General features: G+C 31.9%; 1 protein-coding gene across 1 annotated transcript; it reads right to left on the bottom strand.

The window, feature by feature from the left end:
- Positions 1–8,243: 8,243 nt before the first annotated feature.
- Positions 8,244–18,334, bottom strand: LOC127720683 (uncharacterized). Its single transcript, XM_052227404.1, has 9 exons — positions 17,922–18,334; positions 16,784–16,840; positions 15,896–15,957; positions 15,199–15,273; positions 11,991–12,065; positions 10,900–11,352; positions 10,203–10,303; positions 9,358–9,647; positions 8,244–8,386 (listed from the first exon to the last, which is right to left on the bottom strand). Exons 3-8 carry the CDS (start codon positions 15,902–15,904, stop codon positions 9,620–9,622), a joined length of 741 nt encoding a protein of 246 aa, XP_052083364.1. The 5' UTR covers positions 15,905–15,957; positions 16,784–16,840; positions 17,922–18,334; the 3' UTR covers positions 8,244–8,386; positions 9,358–9,619.
- Positions 18,335–26,865: the final 8,531 nt, after the last annotated feature.

Raw genomic sequence — 26,865 nt, 5'->3', positions numbered from 1 at the left:
CGTCCGTTCGTATGTACGTTCCGAAATTGGTTTCCGTTTTCTAACATGAGTTGTCTTAACCAAATATTATGAAACTGATATACAATGCTTATTACCACAAAACACAGATCAAGTTTGAATTTGGGTAGCGTCACTTTTACTGATGTTGAGTTATGTTCCTTTATAACGCTATATGCAAGCGAGAGCATCATTCGTGTCCCATGGACAAATTCTCAATTTATTGTTTTAAAGTACCAGTCCACCTAAGAATCATGCAGAGGTTGATTCATCTCAAATCATGAAGTTATTAAATTTTTGTTAAAAATGATGTAAAACAACAAACATTTGAGTATTTGATCACTGAATACTTTATTTTATACTTTTTTGTTAAGATAAACAAGTTCCATAGCAACACATATTTTACTGCTGAAAATAGTAAGAATTTGAAAGTAATTGACTCATGTATACATCAATAAAAAAAAATATGAAATGGAATTTAGATATTCATGTATCAAAGGATATCTACACTTGAGCAAGTGGATTTTAACATTTGGCACTAACAATGACATTCAAACATGTCTAACACCTTGGTTGCCAAGCATGTTTTTCCTTAGCAACCACTTACTAGAAAATTTGAAAAACAAACATAAATGTACTACAACAATTCCAATATTATCCTTAATGATAATACAACTTTATTATTATGTATAAACAGCTTAAATACAATATATTTACCTCACAAAAATTCACCAGATGCACATACATTGTCCAGAAAGTAGCGTGGAAAATTTACCATATTTTTCAAAATGCACATTTTTGGTCAAATTTTTGTTCTTTTTTTTTTTGTCTTGACTGGAGTATTTTCCATGTGAAATCGATAAAACTCTAGTAAATGGCCTCTTTTTATAAATTTAAAGATCATTTTGAACTATTTATATGTCTATGGCCTAGTTCAAAGTGAATTGTGATGATTTTTGTCTAAGAGACATTTTGATACTGATACCTTTAACCAATTGAACTTTGTAGAGATTGTGGGCCTTCCTGAGCACATTAATTGCCCAAGTTAAAGTAATATCCATACATTTTCTAATGTGAAAGAGAGCCTCTGAATCTGATTTACTGTTCTTATGTTGTATTGTCACCACTCTCCCATCTTAATGAAGGGATGGGTTAAAGTGCCTGTCCAAAACAAGGAGCCTGTAATCCAGTAGTTGTCACTGGTTAAAATCTGCCATAAGGGTATTAATCTGCCATAAGGGTATTTGTTTAAGGTATTAGGACCATAAAGCATCCAAAAATACAGGTGGTGATATTTGACAAATTTTCATATAAGTTGATTAGGGGGGTCTAATGGATACCTTTTGTACAATAATTCACCACAAATTATGTTTGGCATGCTGCCAAGAGGTCCAACAATATCGACTCCTGGATGCTCATCTCAAGGCTTCTGATCTCAACATATATAAGTCTAAAAATGCACACAAATATCAAAAATTTTAATGTCAAGTATTTTATATTATGAATTCTTTATCTACATGTACTAATAAAAAAAAATTTTCAAACATTTCTTTTTTAATCCATATGGAAATGTTACTAAAAATTCACCAAAATCATCCAGCGGAAACACTGCAATAAAGGTTACACTCCCCCTATCTGAAGTATAAAATTATTTTTTTTTAATTCAAATATCTATTTAAATGCCTATAAATCCCATCTATAATATATAACATCATTATGGATTTTTACCGTGCCAAATTCATTTTAGAGGTGATATAATGTACCTACAAGACCCATTGGTCTCGGAAAATTTTACTGCAATTTTGAAATAAAAAAAATGAACAAGGTAATAATCACTACAAAAAGGAAAGCTTCCCTACAGAATATAAAAAATAGAAGGGGCATTTGTCACCTGATTTTCAAATTTTGCTATTCTAAAAACAATATCACACACTTTGAGGTTACCACATCCATACAATCATAATGTAGTTGTGCCCCTTGAACATACGCAAAATTCCCAAAAATAGCTGTTTTCCAGTATTTTGTTCCACAAAACTTCCACTTAATGATTTCATTTTTAGTTTACAGGTTAATAGTAGCAAGTTACAGATAAAGTTTGAGTTTGATGTTGATAAAATTTAATTTTTTTTAGTTATACCCTTTAAAAATAGCGAAGTTCACCAAAATATTATTTTCCTGGACTTTTAATTCTTCGGCTTCAAACAAAGCATTTACTTTTTTGTATGCAAGTTTAAGATGACATGTTACAGTTTAAGGTTGACTTTTATATTGACAATACTATGTGTACAAACTGTATTGGAGTTATGTCCCCTTGGAAATTATTAAAATCCTCAAAATATCTGTTTTCATGACATTTACATGTCATGCTTCAACTAAAAAGTAAAATCATAAAAATACTGAACTCCGACGAAAATTCAAAATGGAAAGTCCCTAATCAAATGGCAAAATCAAAAGCTCCAACACATCAAACGAATGGATAACAACTGTCATATTCCTGACTTGGTACAGGCATTTTACATTATTGAATGTCAAAATCGTTAAAATAGCCAGCATTTTGTTAACTGAATTATAAGATTTTTGGTAGGCACTCAGATGATCAAGAAACAGCTCATGTTCACAATTTGTTTATCAGATCATTATGGGAGTTAACTCCCGTGGGTATAGTAAAAATTACCAAAATATCAGTTTTCCTGAATTTTAACAGCATGTAAATTGATTTTTTATTTTTCAAGTTCTGAGTGACAATTTCAAGTTTCATGTCAATCAAATTAGCCTCAGGAGATATATGGCCGTATGAATAAGGAACAATGTTGAGCAATTAGAAACAAGATTTCAAAAATTAGAGGGGTATATAGAAGCTGAAAGTATAGTTATTGAACATGTGAGACATATTTTGATTTAAAAAATAAACACAAGTTGAAGCACATAATGGGAAGATTTCTACATTTAAAGCATATTATGTAAAACATACATATATTCATTGTGTTATGGTATAACTCAATTGACTTATTCTAATTCAATGGATCACCCTTGTCAAAAAGGATAACAATTTGATTCTATGAACAATAAATTGTACTAAAAAAGAGCAAAAAAGTAGTGAATAGCTGCAGCAACGGTGACTTAGGGTATGTGCTGCAGCTAGACAACTTGTGTTTTTCTTTTTAATAAGGAAAAAAATGTAAGCACAACTCAATTTTAAATGGTAGCAACTTTTAGAAAAAAAGTTTAAAAAGTAATTTATGAGTTCGAGGAAAATTAAGTAAAAAAGTTTAGTTTTTTGTTTGAAAAGGTGATATCTTAAGAGAAAAAATTCTTTTTAGCAGAACTAGATTTAGAAATATGGTGTCAAAATTTACTCATTTCAATCACTTTTTCAGAATTAATAAGCTGCATTTTTACTACAAAGAAATCAATAAAGTTGGTGCTTTTCTTTTGTTGTTGAGTACATAATTCTAATGCAATATCATTTGTATTAAATGTACATTTTTATGCAAATTATGAGTTTAAAACATCCATAGCCTCCAGAGCGTCAATTAAATTAAGGGCCGGCTCCAAGTCTTCATCCTCAATTGTTTGTGGTTTTGTATTTCGGGTCATAACACAGAGGCGAGAAAAAAAAGAAGCAATCTGACTAGGTTGAATGCATTCCTCTGGTTGAAACATTTTGTGTCCATTTTCATCTCTACAAACACGCGTGTTCCTAGATACATCATCTGCATTTGATTTTCTGCCACTTTGTTCACCTGCGTTGAATATAGCCCTAAGGTATGTTTTGACATTTTCTGTAAACCTCTGATTTTTCCTTTCCTTTTTTATTGCCCAACCCATATCTGATGAAGGTGTACCTGAATTCAATTTAGAATCTCTCGAAACTGTGGCATGTTCGGCAATATTTAAGCAAGACTCCTTCCACTTAATTTTGATGTTGTCATAAGTGGAACTTTGATTTAACTTGATCTGGTGGTTTCCGAGAAGGATGTGGGACTCGAGACCAGAGTAAGTCTGGAACACTCTTGAGCAACAAGGTTCTATACATGAGAATACATTAGATGATGGTTGCATGGTCTCATTGTTGTTGCTTTCCACAGGCAATTCCACATCAACATTATCAGGAACCAAATCCTGGGCTTTGTAAGAAATGCTTCCTGCTTCCTTTTTTGGAACAACAAAGTCAGCAAGGACAACAATTTCTGTTGAAGACAGTGGGGAAGGACAGATCTTCTTTATTTGTTCTTCTGACAACACATTCCCACAACCAACTTCAAAGGCTTTAAACGCAATGATCTGGTTTTCTCTGAAAATTAAAAATAACTGACCTTTACAAATCATACTACTTTAATTTCAAATAAAGTAGATTATTATTCCAATAAATAACAATGAACTTCACTTGAAAACAATAAATATATCTGTATTTCATGTCGGAAGAAAATTTTTTTTAGTTAACATAATATGCCAAGTAGTCGATGAATTTGCACTGGCCAGAATTTATCATATTTCAGAATTATTTAGCTGATTTTGAACATTTTTGCAAAACAGCAGTTCCATGTCCATTCATCTGTGGCAAACATGACATTATACTGTTTTGTTCATTCTTGTTATGTCCCCGTTGAGGTGGACTTTCCCCCTTAAAATGATTGAATATAATATCAATAAGTTTTTCATGTATGCTAATGGAATATTCTAATGCAATTCTTTTGTAATGATAATTTTCATTGGACTTGGACAAATATTTTGAAGAGGTCACCTTTTGTCAACGTTAATCTAATACTGAAATAAATATACATTTGTAATTGATATCTCAGTTATATCTTGAAACCAATTTGAAATTTTGTCCCCTCCTTCAGGACAATATTTCACTATGAAATTCTGTCCATGAAATAAATTTCTAAATCAAATTATTACAAACCGTACCCAAGCATGAAGCATTCAAATTTTTAGATTTATTGCTGAAATTATTTTGTGAATCATGTAAACATTTTACATTTGAAAGAAATATTTTATTTAAAGAAGCTAATTTAAAATTTGCATTATATAATTTATAAATTTTGGTGAAGCCAGTAAAAAGAGAAATGAACAGAATAAAATGCATTTATTTACCTTAACTCTATATTTGAAATCTTTGATATTCCTTTCCATGTATTCTTGATCTTACTGGCTTCTCCAGCTACCTGGGAATTTATCTGGACGTGTGCAGCTTGACAGCCCATTACACCACCCAATGAATCTATGGCGTTCTTCATTTCACCTGCTGTTTTGACATTATTCCCAGAAGAAACATATTGACGAATCTTACATCTTAGATGGGCAATCTTTGCATCACAATAGGATTTACCATCCTGCGCCTCACTAAAGTCATATCTCTTTATTGTGATTCCTGAAACAAATATGTCCTCTTTTAAAATAACTGTTCTGACAAAAATTATTATAGGATTCATTGATTTTTTAAAGGAATTCATTGGTGTATAAACTCGACCAAGTCACTCCCAAACAAATATAAGTCCAAAGGACTTAAAAGTCTTTTTTGATATGTTTGTGAGTGACTTAGTCCAGTTAATACACCAATAAATTCCATTTAGAAATGTGTTTAATCCTTATAATGCTTTATATAAGGAGATAAGTAATTTGATTCTCCAATCGTAACCTCTATCACAGGTAAATTGTAAATTTGTGGCATTGAATGGACCTTGTTCATGCATATTTTTTTGGTTAACGCCAAAAAATATACTCCATGAAATTTGCTATTTTAGAGAATACACTAAAAGAATATCTTTCAAATAAATGTTTTTTGTTTATACATGTAATTTAATTTGATGATGAACGAGAAATGTAAAAGCATATATTTCAAGTCAAGCTGGTTTGTGCTATTATTGCTGCAATCTTGTTTACATTGGTTACAAAAAGTAGTTCTGTCAGCATCATCTATCGAAAAATAAACAACGCCATGATCCACTTCAGGAAGCCCTCTCCACCAATCATATTAAACTATTTTCTTATATGCATATCATATAAGAATTATACAGTGATAACACAGACCTTTATTATATGAAGTAATATTTTTCATTATTCAAATATTTCATTTTTTTTTCTAAATATTCTGGAGAGTTCAATAAAAATTTGAAAATATTGGTTTTCTTTTTCTAAATCAAATTTAAATTGAAAAGTCATGCATGTTCTATAATTATGTTTTCTGTATTTCGATATAAGCAGTAATTTTCTGTACATTGCTTTACAAATTTATGCTTCACAACATATGTAATTAGTAAGAACAATTGTTTGAAGAATGATCTACATTTTCTTGAAATTCTACAGAAATACAAAAATATATTGTCATTCAATAGAAGCTATGCATATCATACCAGTTCTTTCTGAAATTCCATCAAGGGATAACCAGGTGTTTCCACAATGATAACAACCTGCATTATCACTTCTGAGGTAAGCTGATGTAATACAAGGGAGTTGTTTCTTCAAAGTGTTCAATGTGTGTTCCAAAACAGACACAACTGCAAACCAATCTTGTTTCACCTGGTCAAATATATGGGTATAGGTCCTATGCTGTAAAAGGAAAAGAAAATGATACAATTTTACTCCATCTTTCTTTAAAAAGTAATACAATTTCAACAAGTTTGGACACACAAAAATGTCTTGCCAAAATATTCATGTACAAAAGCCTTAAGCCTATAATATTTACCAAAGTATAAAATTTGATGAGGATGTAAACGGTAAAAAAGAATTTCTAACTATTGATAATGAGAAATTTACCTATGACTCTACCTAGACCATGATGATAAAATCAAGTTTAGTTGACACATGTTAGGCTGACATGTCCACATTACAAAAATACTGTTGACTTATCATATCTAGTCAATTTATATCTCAAATATTGCTGATATAATAATACTATTGATAATAATGAAAAACTAAGCCCTATAAAGTTTTTTATGAATCTGCATAAAAAATGAATCATGAATAAAGGTCATGGTCAGCATTAAGGTGCCTGACTGACAGGGTCATACAATAAGCTACATAGACATCAAATTGTATATTCCTAGGCGAACTTGTATAGTCTTGAACAGATGAACAATTCCTGAAATGTACAGCTTTCCAGTTTCAAAAGTTACCTTGCAACAAGAAACGTAGTTGCTATGTCTTGAAATCAAATACTTGATATACCAGCTTGTAGAATTCACATTCACAAGGTGTAATGTATATACTGGTAGGTGTAAAAGGGATTTAATTCAGGTGATTTCAAGACTTTTTGATTTTTTCAATTGTACCTTATAATAAAGTAACTGATAACATCAGTTATAAAAAGTAATCTTAGTACCTTTAAATTTGATTCATCGTCTTTGAAAATGCACACACACACATGCCAATTTATGCCCTTTTGTGCATACCAGTCAGACTGCTTTTCCCTAAATGACAATGGCAGGAATTTCATCGCCCAGTCCATTATAATAAAAACTTCTTCTTTCTTCAAACTGCCTAGCAGAGCTTGTCTACATCTATCTTGATTGGCACAACGAACCAAGTGCTGCTTCCAAGACAAGATATTGCATTCTCCTACTTCAATATCATGAAGGAGCTCAGACTTAAGTTCCACTGGAATATCTGCATATGATAAAAGAAATAAATTAAATATTGATGATTATTTGTATTGAAGTTGAAGAATTCAATGAACATTAATGAAATACCATGATATGTGTTGCTTATTGTCAAAGACATTTTTTCACTGATATATATTTTGAGATTTAGGTATAGTTTCTAATATTTAATCAAATAAAGTTAGAGATTATTTTTCTAATTAAGACGTTTATATGTAATGACCAATAACCTTAAAAAGATTCCACAAAATATGTTTAATGTTTATAAACTACAAAAAAAACTTTAAGGTTAAGTTTTTTTTTATTAATTGAATTGTTTCAAATGTTTTATGTTGAGGCCTTTTATAGCCAACTATATGATACGGGTTTTTCTCATTGTTAAAGACCTAATAATTGCCCATATTGCTTACATCCACTTCATTTGAACTTTGGTGGATAGTTATCTTATTGGCAATCATACCACTTCTCCTTATTATTATATTGTTCAAAAAACATTTAAGCAAACCTGCAATACAGTAAGATAATACTTGCCTTTCTCTTCAGATGTAACTCTTTTGAGGTTGATTATAGATCTGGAGAAGAGTTCACATCTATCACAAACCATGTAATGGCTGTGGGTACATTTCTTTTGAAGTGTCTGATCTTTAGGATCAGACAATGCAAACATCATGCAGTGGTCAGGGCATTGGTCAGCAAGTGATGTATGCAGTTTGAAGTCAGTTTTTATATATAGTTTAAATAAATGGAGATCTTGCTCAGTCTTCTCTAAATCATCTTGTACTTCAGGGCTAAAATTCAAACAAAAAAATTAGTTGCATTACATTTACAATGTTTACTAAGGTAAAGCTTCTAGGAATTTTAATGTAATCTACAACATGTGCAAAATTAAACAAGTGAAACTGCGAGCTACTGCTCACTGATGATACCCCTGCCTCAAGTGGATAATTTTTAAAGTGTAAAAATATGTAAGTGTTCGGTAAACCGGAAGTTGTTGAGTGATGAATTTAAAAATGCATCACACGGTATAGCTGACTTATATAAACCCTGAAACCAAATTTCAGAAATCCTTGTATTGTAGTTCCTGAAAAAAATGTGACGAAAACTTTCAATTTGTCTATCATGTGTAAAATGATACAAGTGTTCTGTAAACAGGAAGTTGTTGAGTGATGAATCTGAAAATGCATCACACGGTATAGCTGACATATATAAACCCTGAAACCAAATTTCAGAAATCCTTGTATTGTAGTTCCTAAGATATATGCGACGGAAATATTCATGGGATGGAAGGACGGACTGACGGACAGACAGAGGTAAAACAGTATACCCCCACTTTTTTAAAGCGGGGGTATAACAATGTCTTCCCAAATGTTTTCTTCTAGAGTACAGTGGCCATAACCATGCATATACTGAGAACAAAACTTGAAAAAATCATGATATGAATGCAGTGAGCATCATAATAATACATCTTTCATAGCCTTAGTTTCCAGGAAATTCATTTTGCAACACTTAAATCAGGCCCATGAATTGACAGATTAAATCAAATTGGCAATCAATCACATGTACATCTAGCTATATGCAATGGTTGGTTGCTAATCATTTATAGATCAATTGTATACATATTTTCAATTTTGAGAACTGTGAATTGATCACTGGCTGTCTCTTTGGCAAATTACAAAAATAGTGACATTTTTATAAGAATAACAATTAACCTTGACTATTCCTGAGCTTTTATTTTCCATCTATACAAATAAGAACTTACTAAGTTAAATAAAGTTTAAGCTGCTTTTTGACTTCATCTAAAGTGTCAAATGCTGTGGATCCATCAGTGGCAATATTGTCCAGGCCTCTCAAACTCGTTCTTTTGGAAGCTGGACAAACCCTCAAAATTTCAAAAAGAGATGATCTGGATAGTGGATCAACATCTGATTCTGTGCAGAAGGCTTCATACATATGGACCAAGTTGGCATGGCAAACAGTTCGAACCACTTCTGGTATTAAAATCTTTTCTCCACTATTCAGTTTCATTTCTTTGGTTCCATATGAGCTGACCTAATAATCAATACAATTAAAAATATACTAGTATTCATTATGATATTTTATGCCAAATTTCAACCACCCTCCTTGGTATCTAAATGACACCAAGATAATACAATCGTTACTGGGTGTAATTTCAATAATTTCAGAGGGAGTCTTTCAGCAATTTGATCATATGTTATTGAAAAGCATGAGAAATGCAGGGTATCTAATTTCATTTAACAACATCTTGGTGTTAATATACATTACTTTAACCGATCTAGAGTTAGGCCCCTTTACAAATGGAAAAACTGCTGAATTGTTAGTTTCTGTTCTCTGGCTTCAGTTTGCCTCAACCAAATGTTATACACAATACTTATTGCCACAAAACTCAGATCCAGTACAAATTTGGGTAGTTTCACTTTCACTGCTCTTCAGTTATGTCCCTTTATAACTTTATATGATATGAATGTATCCATTGTGTCCCATGGACACATTCCCCTTTTATTTTTATAAGTTTGGCATTAAAGACCATCAATCTTAGACAGGAAAAAATCTGTAACATAAAGATTGCATGAGAAAATGTTATACCTGATGAAATAGAGGATTGAAGAAGAAATCCAAGGCATGAGCAACCTTCCACTGTGAAAGTCTTTGACGGTGTTGCTTGATTTGTTTTGGAACTTGTGAACCTGAAAAAGAAATAGTATGCACATATTTAAACAAAATTAAAGAAGCTAGCATAACTTCAGTCTCTTTATAACTAATAAAATCAATATAAAAAGAAGTTCTTCTGGTTACTAGTTACTATATATTACCATGGATTCTTTCTTTTGCCAAGTGCATGATTTTAACTGACAACCTCAGTGTTAACAGCATAGTGATACAGTAGTTTTATTACTTAGACCATTTAAGGAATGACTGTAATATTTTTTCTGTCTATGACGAAATAACATAAAAAATGTGGTGCACATTGAATAACCCGCATAGTGGGTTATTTAAAAGTGTGCACCACATTTTTTATGTTATTTCGAAAAGACAGAAAAAATATTAAAGTCATTTCTTATAATTTAATTCTAAAAAGGAGTAAATCATGATAAAAATGTTGATGACGTCGCGGTCACATGACAAAATTATGTCTATGAGCTGATACACAAAACACTTTCAGCCAATCAGAAGACGTGTTACATCCAAAATTAAATTATTTGGCCATAATTAAACTCCCCATCTCTTTTTTGATCTAAGAAATTTGTCTTATATACTTATAAGCTATAGGTTTATATAATACCTTCTCCATGCACTGAAGCATGTAGTCGTGCCTGTCTATACTATAAACTGTCAAGCCTGGAATCATTTCCTGTAGCTGTTTCTTAGTATAATCTTTTGCCAATATTGACAGCATCTGTTTCTTCATGTTGAAATCATTGGTGTTATTATACAGTTTTACAATTGTGGTCGTTAAATCAGGGACTGGTGAAACCTGTTTCTCCATCTTTATCAACTCTGTTAGCTCACTAGCTTGACCTGGAGCCAAACAATCCATCAATGCTTCAATGGCAGTTGTAGCTTTACGTTTAAGCATACGTTTTGATGAAGGATGTAGTGAGGCTATATCTGTTCTGACTTGATATTTCAATGGACTTATCTTACCATTTGACAATAACGACAGGGCAGTGTTGACATCATCTAAAAGAATTTCCCCTTTCTTTTCATCTGTACTCCAGCTAGAAGTTTGAGATAACTATATAAAGAAAAAAGTTACAAACAACATTAAGATAACTTTTATGAGTAAGCTAACATGTACAATCTGCTTATAGTAAATATGTTTAATTGACTTGACCACATAATCAATAAGGAGTTTCCTCTTACAACCTGTTCACACAAATACCATGTAAGGTTACAGTCCCATATGAAATGTCTTAATAAATATCCTTAAACCATTTTATTGTACAAACTACTATCATTTTTTTTTTTAGAAATTTGACCTTGATTGACCTTACATATTGCTTTTTTATTTTATTTGACAATATACGCAATCTTCTATATGTTATATAATCTATCTGAATAATAATCTGGAAACATTTTTTTGGCACAAGTAACTATGACCTTGAACTGTGATGTATTCACCTCAAATGAATTGGAATCTTCATCTTCTATGTATATATACATATATATTCAAATGACTTGCCAACATATATATTGTATTGTATTTGAAAAGTGCCTTGTTGATTCATGTATTTATTGGTATGATTGATTGATTGATTGTTGGTGTTTTTACGCCACTTTTAAGCACCACTTTTGGGCTATTTCGTGGCGGTCAGTTTTTATTGGTATGAAAATCAAATACAATTCTATTATTTTATCAAATGTATTACTTACATCTTGACTGAATGTCATGGAGTCAGTTTCAGCTGTACTGGGTTGTGCATCTGTCTTTGCAGAGGAGTCATCATCCTGTAAGAAAATGTTCCGTAAACAAAAATCTGTAATACATAACATTGATCAATTGGTGTTTGCTTGCTAAATATCTAGTGGAAAATACCTCATGCATATTCAAGATGAGAAAAATCTATGACCTTGACCTTGACCTCCGTTTAGTTACCTTAAATCAGTAGGGATTTTCATTTAGGGATCATATTAGCCACTGTTTGTTATACATATTTTTGTACTGTATTTGAAAAGTGCCGTTTAGATATGTATTTCATGGCAGGTATCTAATACAATTCTATTAATTTTATCTAATTTTATTAATGCATTTTTGATTTTGGCTTTGAACTAGCTTTCAGTAACTGCAGGTAGTTTTATATGGTGATTTGTAACTATTATTTTAATGTCGGTAACTTTTATGCATTGCACAGATCATTGCAATTAATTTTTGTTGAGCCTGCGACTTTTGTCGCAGAAAGCTCGACATAGGGATAGTGATCAGGAGGCGGCGGCGTTAGCTTACTTCTTAAAAGCTTTATATTTTAGAAGGTGGAAGACCTGGATGCTTCATACTTTGTATATGGATGCCTCATGTTACGAAGTTTCCGTCAGTCACATGTCTAATGTCCTTGACCTCATTTTCATGGTTCAGTGACTACTTGAAAAAAAAGTTAACATTTTTTGTAATGTTAAATTCTCTCTTATTATAAGTAATAGGATAACTATATTTGGTATGTGCGTACCTTACAAGATCCTCATGCCCGTCAGACAGTTTTCACTTGACCTCGACCTCATTTCATGGATCAGTGAACAAGGTTAAGTTTTGGTGGTCAAGTCCATATCTCAGATACTATAAGCAATAGGTCTAGTATATTCGGTGTATGGAAGGACTGTAAGGTGTACATGTCCAACTGGCAGGTGTCATCTGACCTTGACCTCATTTTCATGGTTCAGTGGTTATAGTTAAGTTTTGTGTTTTGGTCTGTTTTTCTTATACTGTATGCAATAGGTCTACTATATTTGGTGTATGGAATGATTGTAAGGTGTACATGTCTAGCTGGCAGGTGTCATCTGACCTTGACCTCATTTTCATGGTTCAGTGGTCAAAATTAAGTTTTTGAGTTTTGGTCTTTTTTTCTAATACTATATGCAATAGTTCAACTATATTTGGTGTATGGAAATAATTTATGATCAAAATGTCAGTCACGCAGGTTTTATTTGACCTTGACCTCATTTTCAAGGTTCATTGCTCAGTGTTAAGTTTTTGTGTTTTGGTCTGTTTTTCTTAAACTATAAGCAATAGGTCAACTATAGTTGTTGTATGGAAGGATTGTTAGCTGTACATGCCTGCCTAGCATGGTTCATCTGACCTTGACCTCATTTTCATGGTTCATTGGTCAATGTTTAGTTTACTTGGTTAATGTTAAGTTTATGTGACAGTTGTAATAAAGCTTTATATTAAGGACTATCAACATAATATCAATGATTAGTAAAGAAGGCGAGACATTTCAGCGTGTGCACTCTTGTTACAGTTTCTTGTTATGTTGGGCTGTCACACCACTGTCCTAGATTAACATATATTTAACCTGCCACCTTCTTGTCGGTCTTAAGTAAGGACCTGTAAATTCAGTGGTTGTTGTTTGTTCATTCCTGTTATATCTATTTCATCTTAAATTGTTATGATATATATCTCTCTTTCTTAATTGAATTTTTCTTATTTTTCATATAAGGGCCTTAATAGCCCTTTTTATACGACCGCAAAAAAACTTTGAGGTCATATATTGGTATGACGTTGGCGTCGTCGTCGTCCGAAGACACATTGGTTTTCGCACTCTAACTTTAGTTTAAGTGAATGGATCTCTATGAAATTTTACCATAAGGTTCAATACCACAAAAGAAAGGTTGGGATTGATTTTGGGGGTTTATGGTACAGTTAAGGAATTAGGGGCCAAAAAGGGGCCAAAAATAAGCATTTTTGTAACTTCCAGACATAACTTGTGTGTAAGTGTATGGATCTATCTGACATTGTACCACAAGGTTCCATATCACAAAGGGAATGCAGGGATTGATTTTGGGGGTAATTGCCTCAAAATTTTAGGAATTAAGGGCCAAAAAAAGGGGCAAAATACAAGCATTTTTCTAGTTTCATGACAATAACTTGTGTGTAAGTGTATGGATCTTTCTGAAATTGTACTACAAGGTTCCATATCACAAAAAGAAAGCTGGAATTGAGTTTAGGGGTAATTGCCCAAAACGTTTAGGAATAAGGGGCCAAAAATAAGCATTTTTCTAGTTTCCAGACAATAACTTGTGTTCAATGTATGGATCTCTCTGAAATTGTACTGCAAGGTACCATACCACAAAGGGAAGGCTGGGATTGATTTTGGGGGTGATTGCCTCAATATTTTAGGAAAAAGGGGCAAAAAACAAGCATTTTTCTAGTTTCATAACAATAACTTGTGTGTAAGTGTATGGATCTTTATGAAATTGTACTACAAGGTTCCATATCACAAAGGGAAAGCTGGGTTTGAGTTTGGGGGTAATTGCCCTTAACGTTTAGGAATTTGGGGCCAAAAAGGGGCCTAAAACAAGCATTTTTTCTAGTTTCCAGACAATAACTTGTGTTCAAGTGTATGGATCTCTCTGAAATTGTACTGCAAGGTACCATACCACAAAGGAAGAGTTGGGATTGAGTTTGGGGGTGATGAATCATAAGGGGGTTCAAAAAATTTGGGGGAGGGTTTTTTTCCCTTTTTTTCCTTTTTTTTTCTTTAAAATTTTTCATTTTAAATTGGTTATTTCTGATTTATATATAAAAGCAAAAATTAAAGATATGGTACGGTTTGAATAGGTAAATTAAATTTTTTTAAGTTCTTAGACCACATTCATTCTGTGTCAGAAACCTATGCTGTGTCAAATTTTTAATCACAATCCAAATTCAGTGCTGTATCAAGCTTAAATGTTGTGTCCATACTTGCCCCAACTGTTCAGGGTTCGACCTCTGCGGTCGTATCAAGCTGCATCCAGCGGAGCATTTTATTATGGTATGGATTTTTCTCATTGTTGAAGGCTGTACAAATGATGACATCAATTTCATTTGAATTTTGGTGGATAGTTGTCTCATTGGCAATCAATCTCATCTCCTTACTTTTGTACTTACATCTTGACTTAATGTCAGGGAATCATTTTCAGCTGTACTGGGTTGTGCATCTATCTTTGCAGAAGAGTCATCATCCTGTAAGTAAATGTTCTTTTTAACAAATAATCCTTAATATGTTGATGTTGTTTGGGATGAGAAAAATCTAAATAATTAGTCAATATCATTATTTATAGAATAGTTTTGGGGATCAACTGGGGAATGTACAGTAATTACTCTACTATTTTTACCAGTGTACTTGATTTTTTTGCAAGTGCAATCACAAAACATGTGTAACCCTATCACATTTTTTATGTGCATGTACCAAGCCAGAATCATGTTATCCATTAGTTGTAGGTCTTTGTCTACCATAATGTTTTTTGGGTATTGTTTGCTTTTGAATTGCTAAATTTATTTTCTTTTCAAGGCCTTTTATAGCTTACTATCTGACAAGGGTTAATGCCTATTGTCAAAGTATGTAGAACAAGTTATTCAAATTTTTATACTTTTGGTCTTTAATGGATATATATATAATGGAAATGTATTGTACCACCAGATACCTTATTTTCATATCTTAGAGATGAGTTTGTAGAAAGTATTGTCTGTGTTTCAACTTTTCTGATTTTCAATAAAATTGTCATTAATACATTTCCATAAATCTTTTTTTAAAGTTTACCTTAATTCAGCTTAAGAAGTTGGAACAAAGACATATTTTACTTACAATATTCATTATGCTTAAACAGCTGGATGTTTCTGTTTTTTCTTTCTCTGTTGTGTCCAAATCTGAATGCAGAAATAAATGAGAAATATCTAATCTTAAACATGTTAAAGTAAATACAAATTAGAATTACACAATAGCAACATACAAAATGAATAACAATATAAAACATCTCTATTCATTTTGTTAATCAAATAATTTAGGCATCATGGTGTTCAGCGGTTGCTATAAGTCTTGTATATATGTGCAAAAATATGCATTTTTTTAAATAATTTGTATGTCTTGTAATTTTTACAGTAAATATATAGCTGTGCCAAAAGCTCATGAGACACCAAGTAAACTGTTGCCAAAATGAAATGAAATATTTAGAAATCTTGATACCATTGGTTGCATGGCTGTATTAAAACTTGCAAGACTATTTGTACTATTTGTTTTAATTTTTTCAAAGCTCTCTACAACGATCAACATGTAAAAAAATGTCTTGAATCTGAGGTTAAATTCCAATAACACTTAAAAGACTTGTACAAAAAATTTCAAACCAGTGTGGTTATTATCTTAATTCAAATCGCGAATAATATGTTGTCTCATTGGCACTCATACCACATCTTCCTATATCTATTTCCAGCATGTATGTAAATCATTCCAAGACTAAATAAATAATAACCATAGGTGGATCCCCCCACCCCTTTTTGTGGGAAAAATTTGGTTAATTATTATATAGGAAATCACTGAAACATCAATGGAGTTGGCCCCCTCTTAGGGCAGTCAGAGGGTCCCTTGTGAATATTTCTGGATCTGCCACAGATAACAATTTGTAAACAACATCTAATATTTACAAAATTAAAGATTCAACAAAATGTACATCTATTTCTGTGAATTTAATATAATTACCTTCTGTATCCTCAATTGTGGAAGGAGCTACTTTTTTGCTGCAACTTCTGCATAATCCTGGAATTTAATATTTCAAAATAATGCAAACTACAGACAAGTTTACAACTTTATTATAATCTAAAGGTTCTTTTGTAAAACTCTATTGATTCTACTATGTTCGATTTTGACCTCACTACATGAATCATTTTTAAGTACCAGAAGTGTGCTTTCATGAAAAGAGTCACATTTGAGTACCAACAGTGTGCTTTCATAAAAATGGTCATATTGGAATACCAACAATGTGCTTTCGTTCAAAGATTACTGTAGTACCTAGGTTTTTTTATCATTAATCATTTTAATAATATTCATATAACAAATGTATATCTGCCATATTTTATTTTAATATTCATAATTTTAGTTTATAAATTATGTCATTAGTTATCTAGTCATGCTATGTTAGTTTGAATTATTTAACATTTTACACATCCGACCATTTATCATGTTTATACCATGATAGCTAACTATACAGTATGAGTTGTTCTCATTGTTGAAGGCTGTACAGATACATCTGATTAATTACTACCACTTTACTTGGAAGATAGTTGTCTCATCATGCTCACATGCAATCATATCATATATCCTCATGATTTATTTTAAAATTATATATATACTATGAAGTGAATTAAATGTAAACAAAAATGTGTACAAGTTCAGCAAATAAACATTAATTTGATTTTATTATGTTGAAAGTGAAATTACTGAACCATAGACATATTATATTACCTACACTTTCAACCCTTTATGATATATTTGTCACAAAATAAATGACTAAATAGTTACAACTGACAGATGTCTCATGAAAGAGATGAAAGCTCATTTGAGGGGTACTTGTGAATTTGATCCATCATCCATGGCAGTATAAAATGAAATAAAATTGGCATATTTCATATAAGATATAAAGCATGCAGCACTTAACACTGGTCAGCTCATAGTCACTATTTTCAAAGCAACATAATGAGGAATATAACCTTGTAAATCCATATTATATCTGAAAATTGATTTTTTAAGGAAGTACCACATTTTCACAAAATGCTATTCTTTACTAGATTAGAGGGAAAATGCAATGCACTGAATAAATCTAAAATCTTTGTTAACCTACCTGTACCCACTGGAAGAAGGACACCAAAAGACTGCAAAACATCACGACTTTCAGGAACTGTAATTCCTCTGTATGCTTTCCCATTCCCAGAATGAGATGGGTGGCTGCATGTTCTTTTTTGTTTAAAATAGATCCCCAGTTTATATCGATGATGTGGACACACTGTAATATCCCTGTACAAACGATCATCATACAGGCCGACTCTATACAAAATAAGTTCACCTTGTCATAGATTCTCCCAAACTAAAATGCCGGTAACAGCCTCCTGTTGCAACCCCAACACTCTTTAGGTGACTAGTCACGTCCTTAAGACAACACTTAATTTTGATAGCATCATGTTCATGCGGAAATAAATAATAACTTCCACACTCATCAGTTCGAAAGGCTGAAATTCCACATCTGAGTGTGTCGTCTGCCATTTTCAAGGCAAAAGTGAAAGTAGGGAGTAGTCCCGCAGAAAATAGACAAACTTTCATGAAAATTAATAAGTTATAGCAATTTAATGTTTAATCATATATTTCCACACTGAAAAATATTATTTAATAAATTGAAGTTAATCTGACCTTAAATTAAATTTTTAAATTACCTTAACCTTGAAATAATTTTGTTTGTTTTGATGAGTAGGAGTTAGCTCCCTTAGTCCATTTTTGAATTCATAACAACATTTGACCAGTGTATTTTTAAATAGGGCATATGTGCACCTGGTGATATTTTGAAGTTTTAAACAACAAATTACAATCTTCCATTTGACATCATTGGGTATAAAAATTGCTTAGGGATATTTTGTTTAAATGGGTCACTTATTTCAATAAAATAATAGAGAAATCAGTCTTAGAGGGGGAATTTAAAACTTTAGTGTTAAGAGGGAAACCATGGCTATAACTCAATAAAAATTTGCAAAAGGTTTCCTGCTTGCATGGTGCTTTAATCACTGAAGTTTCAGCAAATATCAATTATTTTGATAAATCACCATTACACAGCACTCTGCATGATTCTTAGGTGGACAATATAAAATTGAAAACAAAACTATAGTAAGGATCGTGTAAGACAACTCTATACGATTGTTTTCGTTTCCCCGTTATATTACCTTTTCCGTCTAAGTATTCGGAATCTTTGACAATGGTTTGTTGTTTGGATGAAAATAAATTGACTGGGGACTTTGAATTGAAGGTCCTGTTACTTGTATAGAAACATCATTCATTAGCTCTATGTTCACAAACCTTAAGTCTTATACCCTAAAGTTGCAGACCATTTTAGTTGAGGACATTATCTATGAATAATGCAAGTCTATTTTCGATAATTACAACCTTTGCACTTACTTTTAGCAGTTCTTTTGCTAGCATATTGTATTAATACGGCAGTTATAACTGGTTTATCTGCCAATTTTGGTTTCAAATGAAGTGTAAAGAAACTGTCATTCTATCTGCATGTAATGATAAGAATGCATAATGGAACGAGAACATATATATCAATGTTATTTGCACAAGAACCTCCTTTGTACTTGCCCGATTGAGCCGGATTTTTGTCGTGCTAGATAACCAGGTACAGTTTACGGAAACAATATCAAACTCATTAGTCTGATTCCGAGTACAAAGTAAAATCACAAAAATACTGAACTCCGAGGAAAATTCAAAAAGAAAAGTCCCTAATCAAATGGTAAAATCAAAAGCTCAAACACATCAAACGAATGGATAACAACTCTCATATTCCTGACTTGGTACAGGCATTTTCTTATGTAGAAAATGGTGGATTGAACCTGGTTTTATAGCTAGCTAAACCTCTCACTTGTATGACAGTCGCATCAAATTCCGTATATTGACAACGATGCGTGAACAAAACAGACACAATAGGTAACAAATAGGGGTACAGCAGTCAACATTGTGTTATCATCTTAATCACTATAAAAACAAACAAATGTAACAAAGAATCACAAAAAGGCATACATCAAATTTAACATCCTCATTTTGCTTTTTTATTATACGATTTTATTTATCTATGTAAAATCCACCCATAAAGGATGGAAGGTTTTGGCGTAGAATCGCGCGTTTTGACGTCACACAAGTAGATATAAAATAATTTTGTCGTTCAAAGTATGACGGGATACATAAGTACAGAGTCACGTCAAATGGATATCACAAAAAACACACTTATTAGTAAAAGTAATATTAATAAAGACAAATAAAAGAATACTATAACACGTTATTAAACTTTGGAATACATAAGTACAGAGTCATGTCAAATGGATATCACAAAAACAGACTTAACAGTAAAAGTAATATTAATAAAGACAAATAAAAAATACAATAACACGTTATTAAGATGATAAACAACGTCAGTACGCAGAATCTATACTTATCAACAAGGTCTAGGTACCTTCCGATGAACTTTTTTAGAAAAAGGACGAGACGTTGTTTGACCTACCCCTGGTTCTTCAACTTTCTGCTCAGACACTGGTGACGTTTTACAAAGTCTTAGTAGGAGCTGCAAGCTCTTGAGTACTGAATAAGTTAGGAAATGTATATCCCTTATGCAGGTGAAGTTGGTATATTGCTACTAAGGTGGGGGAAATTGATAATTTCAAAATTAAAATCGTCTGGTTTGTCATAGATTCTAGTACTGAGATGACTGTGTATGTCAAATTCGAGGTAAAAGTAAACCATTCTTTGCTTTTACTAAAAAATGCCGCATTATCCGACCTCTCGCACCCGTGGAGATAACGCGTTCACGAGTCATGTCTATGCGTTTGGAACGTACCTCTTAACAAACAAGTCTTAGCAATGCGTTAATTGAATTTTTGCCTGCTCGTTGATTGAATAGAAAACAATTCTTGATAATAATCTCCAAGCTTTACCCAAATATTAATTTGAAGAATTTGTGATAAGAGAAACAGTTCATATATCTGTGTACGCTGATCAGTTAAAACATCTAAATTTTAAATTAGCAAATTTTATAATGTTTGATTCATTTTTTTTTTATTATTGTAGGCATATATTCCGAATAGAATAGAGAAACTCGATGAACAGTTAGACAAAGTGTTAGGTTATCATAGCAAACATCATCATTTGCACGACAAATTTTATTTATCAAATACAGAAGATCCTGATAATGCATTTAAAAGTTTACGAACTGCAATCTTCGATACTGCAAGAAAAATGGATAATTGGGGTCAGGCTCTACCTATGAAGTGGATTCTTTTGGAGCATTTAATTGAAATAAATAAAGACCAGGGAAGAAATTTCATCAAATTTACTGACATGATCAATATGGGAAAACATCCTGATACCAATATACTAAAAGAGGAGGATTTGTTGATGTTTCTTCGATTTCAGCATAACGTAGGGAACATTATCTTCTTTGAAAATATACCGGATTTGATCATATTAAAACCCCAGTGGTTGGCTGATGCTTTCCGATGTCTAGTCTCAGATAGGGTTGAAGCCAAATTTCACCACCTCAGTGACTATAAATTGTTAAAGAATCATGGTAAAATAAGTAAATCGTTAATAAGCAAACTCTTTGAATCAAAAAAAGGAAGTCAGTTTTTAGGACAACAGGGGAATTTGCATCAACTTATGGAAAAGCTTGACATAATTGTCAAAGTTGATACTGATTTGTATATAATGCCAAGCAATATGCCAGCTTCGACGTTTGAAGATGTATGCAAAAATGTTGGTATTCGAAATACCGACTGTAAAAGGACTGCATGGCTTTGTTTAAAGTTTGATTTTCTCCCACCTTCTTTCTTTATCCATTTATCTGCGTGGTTTATCAGAAACTACAACCCTAGCACACTGGACAGTGATAATGGATCATTTGCCTTATACCGTGGAATTTGTATGTTTGACATTGATAGTTCTGGTTGTGTAAAGATTCTGGTTACAATGATGACTGATACAATTGCTCTTCAGGTTGTTTCGTTTTTCAAACAGAGAGATGTCGAAAAAACGTGTAACGATATTTACAATAAAGTGAAAGATGTAGTCGAAGAAATAAGAAAGAGTTATAAGGTGAAAATATCTTTTAAACTCCATTTCAAATGCAGTGATGGGGATTATTATAAAGATACAATTGTATACGAGACCTTGGCAAGTCAACAGGAGTACTACTGTCCTCAGCATAAGACAGCACATCAATTTGATTTGATATACTATCCATGGATGAAGAATGGTATCTTTAGAAAATGGTCACATTAACATTTTTATACATCAACTGACAAAATCTCTCTACACTAGTAACCATAATTTAGATTGATGGACCTAAATGATATTATCCCTCTTTGACATAGATAAGAGGTAAATTAAACAGGTTTAAAAAAAAATCAATGACTTTAAATTGAATTCAATCTTTTTAAAGTTATTTTATCCCATTCAAATGGATTAATCATAGTAATTTTGTATCCCCCTTTCTTACCCTTGCAAAAACTGTTTCGTACCCTGACCATTTCGTACCTCCAGGAATTATTTATATGTATGCCATTTCGTACCTTGTGGGAGATTTATATGTTTACCAGTTCGTATCTCACGGAAGATTTATATGTATGCCCTTTCGTACCATATTTCTCAAATTTAAAAAGTCATACCAAGTTCTTTGACTGATCAGATAAGGTGCAATTTCTTTCTATTAATGGCTTCCTTCTTGAGTAAATATTGGCTTGTGTCCCATTTCACTGCATTTCCTGTCAAAACATTTTAATAACTATAATAAAATGCTCTAGTAATTGTTCAGAATCAGAAAATCTTTGGTTTTTTTGGTCGCATTTCGGCCCTACTTCCTTAACATTACGGACAAAAACCCCTAAAATCAATCCCAACCTTTCTTTTGTGGTACGAAATCTTGTGGTAGAATTTCATGGAGATCCATTCATTTATACTCAAGTTATTGTCTGGAAATCAAATATCTTTGGAGAACGACGACGACAAAGCCATACCATTATACGGCCGCAAAAATTGCGGTCGTATAAAAACAGTTGCAGATAGTTATACCCTTTGTTGGTTAATTAAACTCATATTTTAGAGTTGAACAGTTAGTTAAGGATAAACACACTGCAAACAAACACAGTGTTATTAAAACTATTAAAGTTTCCATGTTCTGCTGAATTAAACTAAGCATAGGTCTGTAGACATGTTTCTACTGCTGGAAGCATCTTATTCTCATTTTATAATATTTTTTTTTAAATTAAATTCATATCAATTTTTTTTATATAGCATATTTCATCTATTTATCTAAAAAAAGATAAATTTAATTTTTTTTATAAATTTTGTTGAATGGGCAGTAAGAAGAATCGTTCCTTTTTGAATTATATATTTTTGTTTTACAAAATCTCCAAAACCGATGTTGGGATAAAATTTCAACGATTTACAAATATATGATACGATATAGTAAACATGAATTTAGCCTTTGAGGTACGAAGTTGTTAAAGTAATTGGCACATAAGGTACAACATAATTTTGATCATGGGTACGAAAAGGTATATGTTGGGTACAAAATGGAAATTTCGGGAACGAATAGGAAGAGATAAGAAATAGCCAAGGTACTAAATGACTAGCTAACAAATATATGTTCTTGCATTCATTCAAAGAAATTCCAAACTTTACTAAGCTCTGTTAAACTGAATAAATACATCAACGTTAATCGTCCTCAAATTTCCGGTTAAACACGTGTAACTGTCCGCGTCGTAGGACTTATAATCGTTGTGAGCAGAGTTAATGACTGTTAATCTTATTAAAGGTTGCACTTCTGTAAATATAGACAATGCAATTTCCAATAGGAACTCCCTTTGCGGCTAAAACTGTGCCACTTTTACTATGAAGTTTCGTAAAAAATTATACCCTAGAACGGACAGTCGATATGCACTACTATTTTATTCAAAGGTCAAAACATAGGGCTGTGCGGCATATTTTCAACAATTATATGCCCCGAACTTCTAAGAGTTTAAACTTATACTAAAATTGTGTACTATCCCTACCTTCACTTTGGGCCTTCCTCAAAATTCAATTATCGCCGCTACCATGTGTTTTCATACTGGTAACATTCCCAAGTTATGTCTCTATGAGATGAAACATGGAGATCAAATCTGCGAACCATTACGTAAACAAAACAAAATATCTATATACCTCCACCAAAAGAGGCGTGGTTTGTGAAACAGATGTATTTACAAAGTGCAACCTATACTAACATTTATTCAAAAAGAAAACTCTTGAAAAACACTTTTTCTAACAACACTACTTATTTCTCAGAATTAGTCTTAAAGAAATAACTCCATATACTCTAACTTTTCTTTTACAGTACATTTTATACCCCCACCCCTGTTTCAATTTTTAAAGAATTTGAAAACAAGACTTTAGTTATTGTCAGCTTACTGTATGTGCATGTTTTCTGACTTGAAATGTTTAGAACCTGTTTGAAACTATTCTGATAACACGTTGAAAGCATTTCAGAATATTATAAATATAAAGTATAGTACATGTAGTTAATCATTCCAACATTCAAGATTATATATAAAGTATCCAATCCTGCCTCTGTCTCCAGTACACATCTTACTGTATGGCTATTTGTCAATAAAAGTTCACAATTTCTGCCTCAAATGGTCAGTTTAGAAATCTAGTCCCAACAATATCATCTCTTACCATATATCTAACATAATTTAGCTAATATATAAACTAGAAGTGTTTAAACAAAAAAATATTTGCAAAAGTTGTATGTATGAAGTTACCAGTCTGATGTATGAATTCTCTAAAAGTTTTATAGAACTGACTGCTAAAATCTGATTTTTGCATAACTTCCAAGCACAGTCAATGTTTTCTATACAAAAGACCTTTAAATTCAATAAAATCATAGCATTTACATTTTAAATCATCTGTTTTATGACCCAAGGGTAGGCATTTTTCTCTGGTTTTTTTTGCCATTGGGGCCTCAAATTTGATAATTTATTCTGCGGTTTCTGTGAGTATGGAATATTTAGTACATATTTAAGATTAGAACACACTTTTGCTAGTTTTATTGAGGTATTTTTGTATTTCTAGCATGTATTGTTTTATGCCGCTGTCACAAAAAAGCACATTCAGGTGTTACAGCTTACTTTTGGGTTATCGACAGGACAAAAACACCCCAACACCCATATTCATCAAGGATCTATGAGTTTCAATGACTGCGAAGAGTAAATATAAGCAATTCTAAACAATTTAAATTACAAATATGCATATATTCTGAATTTATTTTGAATTCAGGGCTTTACATGCTTTAAGTAGACTATGCATACTGTACACTGTGAATTAATGCTGAGTCATCATAATTAAGGTCCAGGATTTTCTCAATCTTCAACAAATATTTATAAAACTTTATATTTGAGTTAATTTCATTAAAATCAGTACATTTTATACCCCAACTCCTGTTTCAATTTTTAAAGAATTTGAAAACAAGACTAATTATTGTCAGCTTACCCTATGTGCATGTTTTCTAACATGAAATGTTTGGAACCTGTTTGAAACTATTCTGATAACAAATTGAAAGGATTTCAGCATATTATAAATGTAAAGTTTAGTAGTAATCATTCCAACATTCAAGATTACATATAAAGTATCCAATCCTGCTTCTGTCTCAAGTTCACATCTTACTGTATACCTATTTGTCAATAAATTTCACAATTTCTGCATCAAATGGTCAGTTTAGAAAAATATTATCCCAATATTATCATCTCTTACCATATATGTAACATAATTTAGCTAATATGTGAACTAGAAGTGTTTAAACAAAGCCATATTTGCAAAAGTTGTATGTATGAAGTTACCAGTCTGATGTATGAATTCACTAAAAGTTTTATAGAACTGACTGCTAACATCTGATTTTTGCATTACTTCCAAGCACAGTTACTGTTTATTATACAAAAGACATTAAAATAAAAAAAATCTGAGCATTTACAGGTTAAATTATCTGTTTTATGACCCAAGGGTAGGCATTTTTCTCTTTTTTTTTTTGCCACTGGGGCCTCAAATTTGATAATTTATTCTGCGGTTTCTGTGAGTATGGAATATTTAGTACATGTTAAGATTAGAACACACTTTTGCTAGTTTTATTGAGGTATTTTTGTATTTCTAGCATGTATTTTTTTATGCCGCTGTCACAAAAAAGCACATTCAGGTGTTACAGCTTACTTTTGGGTTATCGACAGGACAAAAACACCCCAACAACCATATTCATCAAGGATCTATGAGTTTCAATGACTGCGAAGAGTAAAAATAAGCAATTCTAAACAATTTTAATTACAAATATGCATATATTCTGAATTTATTTTGCATTCAGGGCTTTACATGCTTTAAGTAGACTATGCATACTGTACACTGTGAATTAATGCTGAGTCATCATAGTTAAGGCCCAGGATTTTCTCAATCTTCAACAAATATTTATAAAACTTTATATTTGAGTTAATTTCATTAAAATCAGTACATTTTATACCCCAACTCCTGTTTCAATTTTTAAAGAATTTGAAAACAAGACTCTAATTATTGTCAGCTTACCCTATGTACATGTTTTCTGACATGAAATGTATAGAACCTGTTTGAAACTATTCTGATAACTAATTGAAAGCATTTCAGAATATTAATCATTATAACATTCAAGATTATATAAAGTATCCAATCCTGCCTCTGTCTCCAGTCCACATCTTTGTCAATAAAAGTTCACAATTTATGTCTCAAATGGTCAGTTTAGAAATCCTGTCCCAACAATATCATCTCTTACCATATATCTAACATACTTTAGCTAATATATGAACTAGAAGTGTTTAAACAAAGACATATTTGCAAAAGTTTTTGCATAACTTCCTTGCACAATTACTGTTTTCTATACTAAAGATCTTAAAAATAAAAAGATCTTAGCGTTTACAGGTAAAATTTTCTGTTTTATGACCAAAGTGTAGGCATTTTGCTGTTTTTTTGCCACATTGGCC

Source organism: Mytilus californianus, unplaced genomic scaffold, assembly GCF_021869535.1.
Source record: "Mytilus californianus isolate M0D057914Y unplaced genomic scaffold, xbMytCali1.0.p SCAF_11, whole genome shotgun sequence".
In the NCBI taxonomy this organism is placed as follows: Eukaryota; Metazoa; Mollusca; class Bivalvia; order Mytilida; family Mytilidae; genus Mytilus; species Mytilus californianus.
Note: the sequence above shows the minus strand (reverse complement) of the source record. Positions and strands in the feature narration are given on the sequence as shown.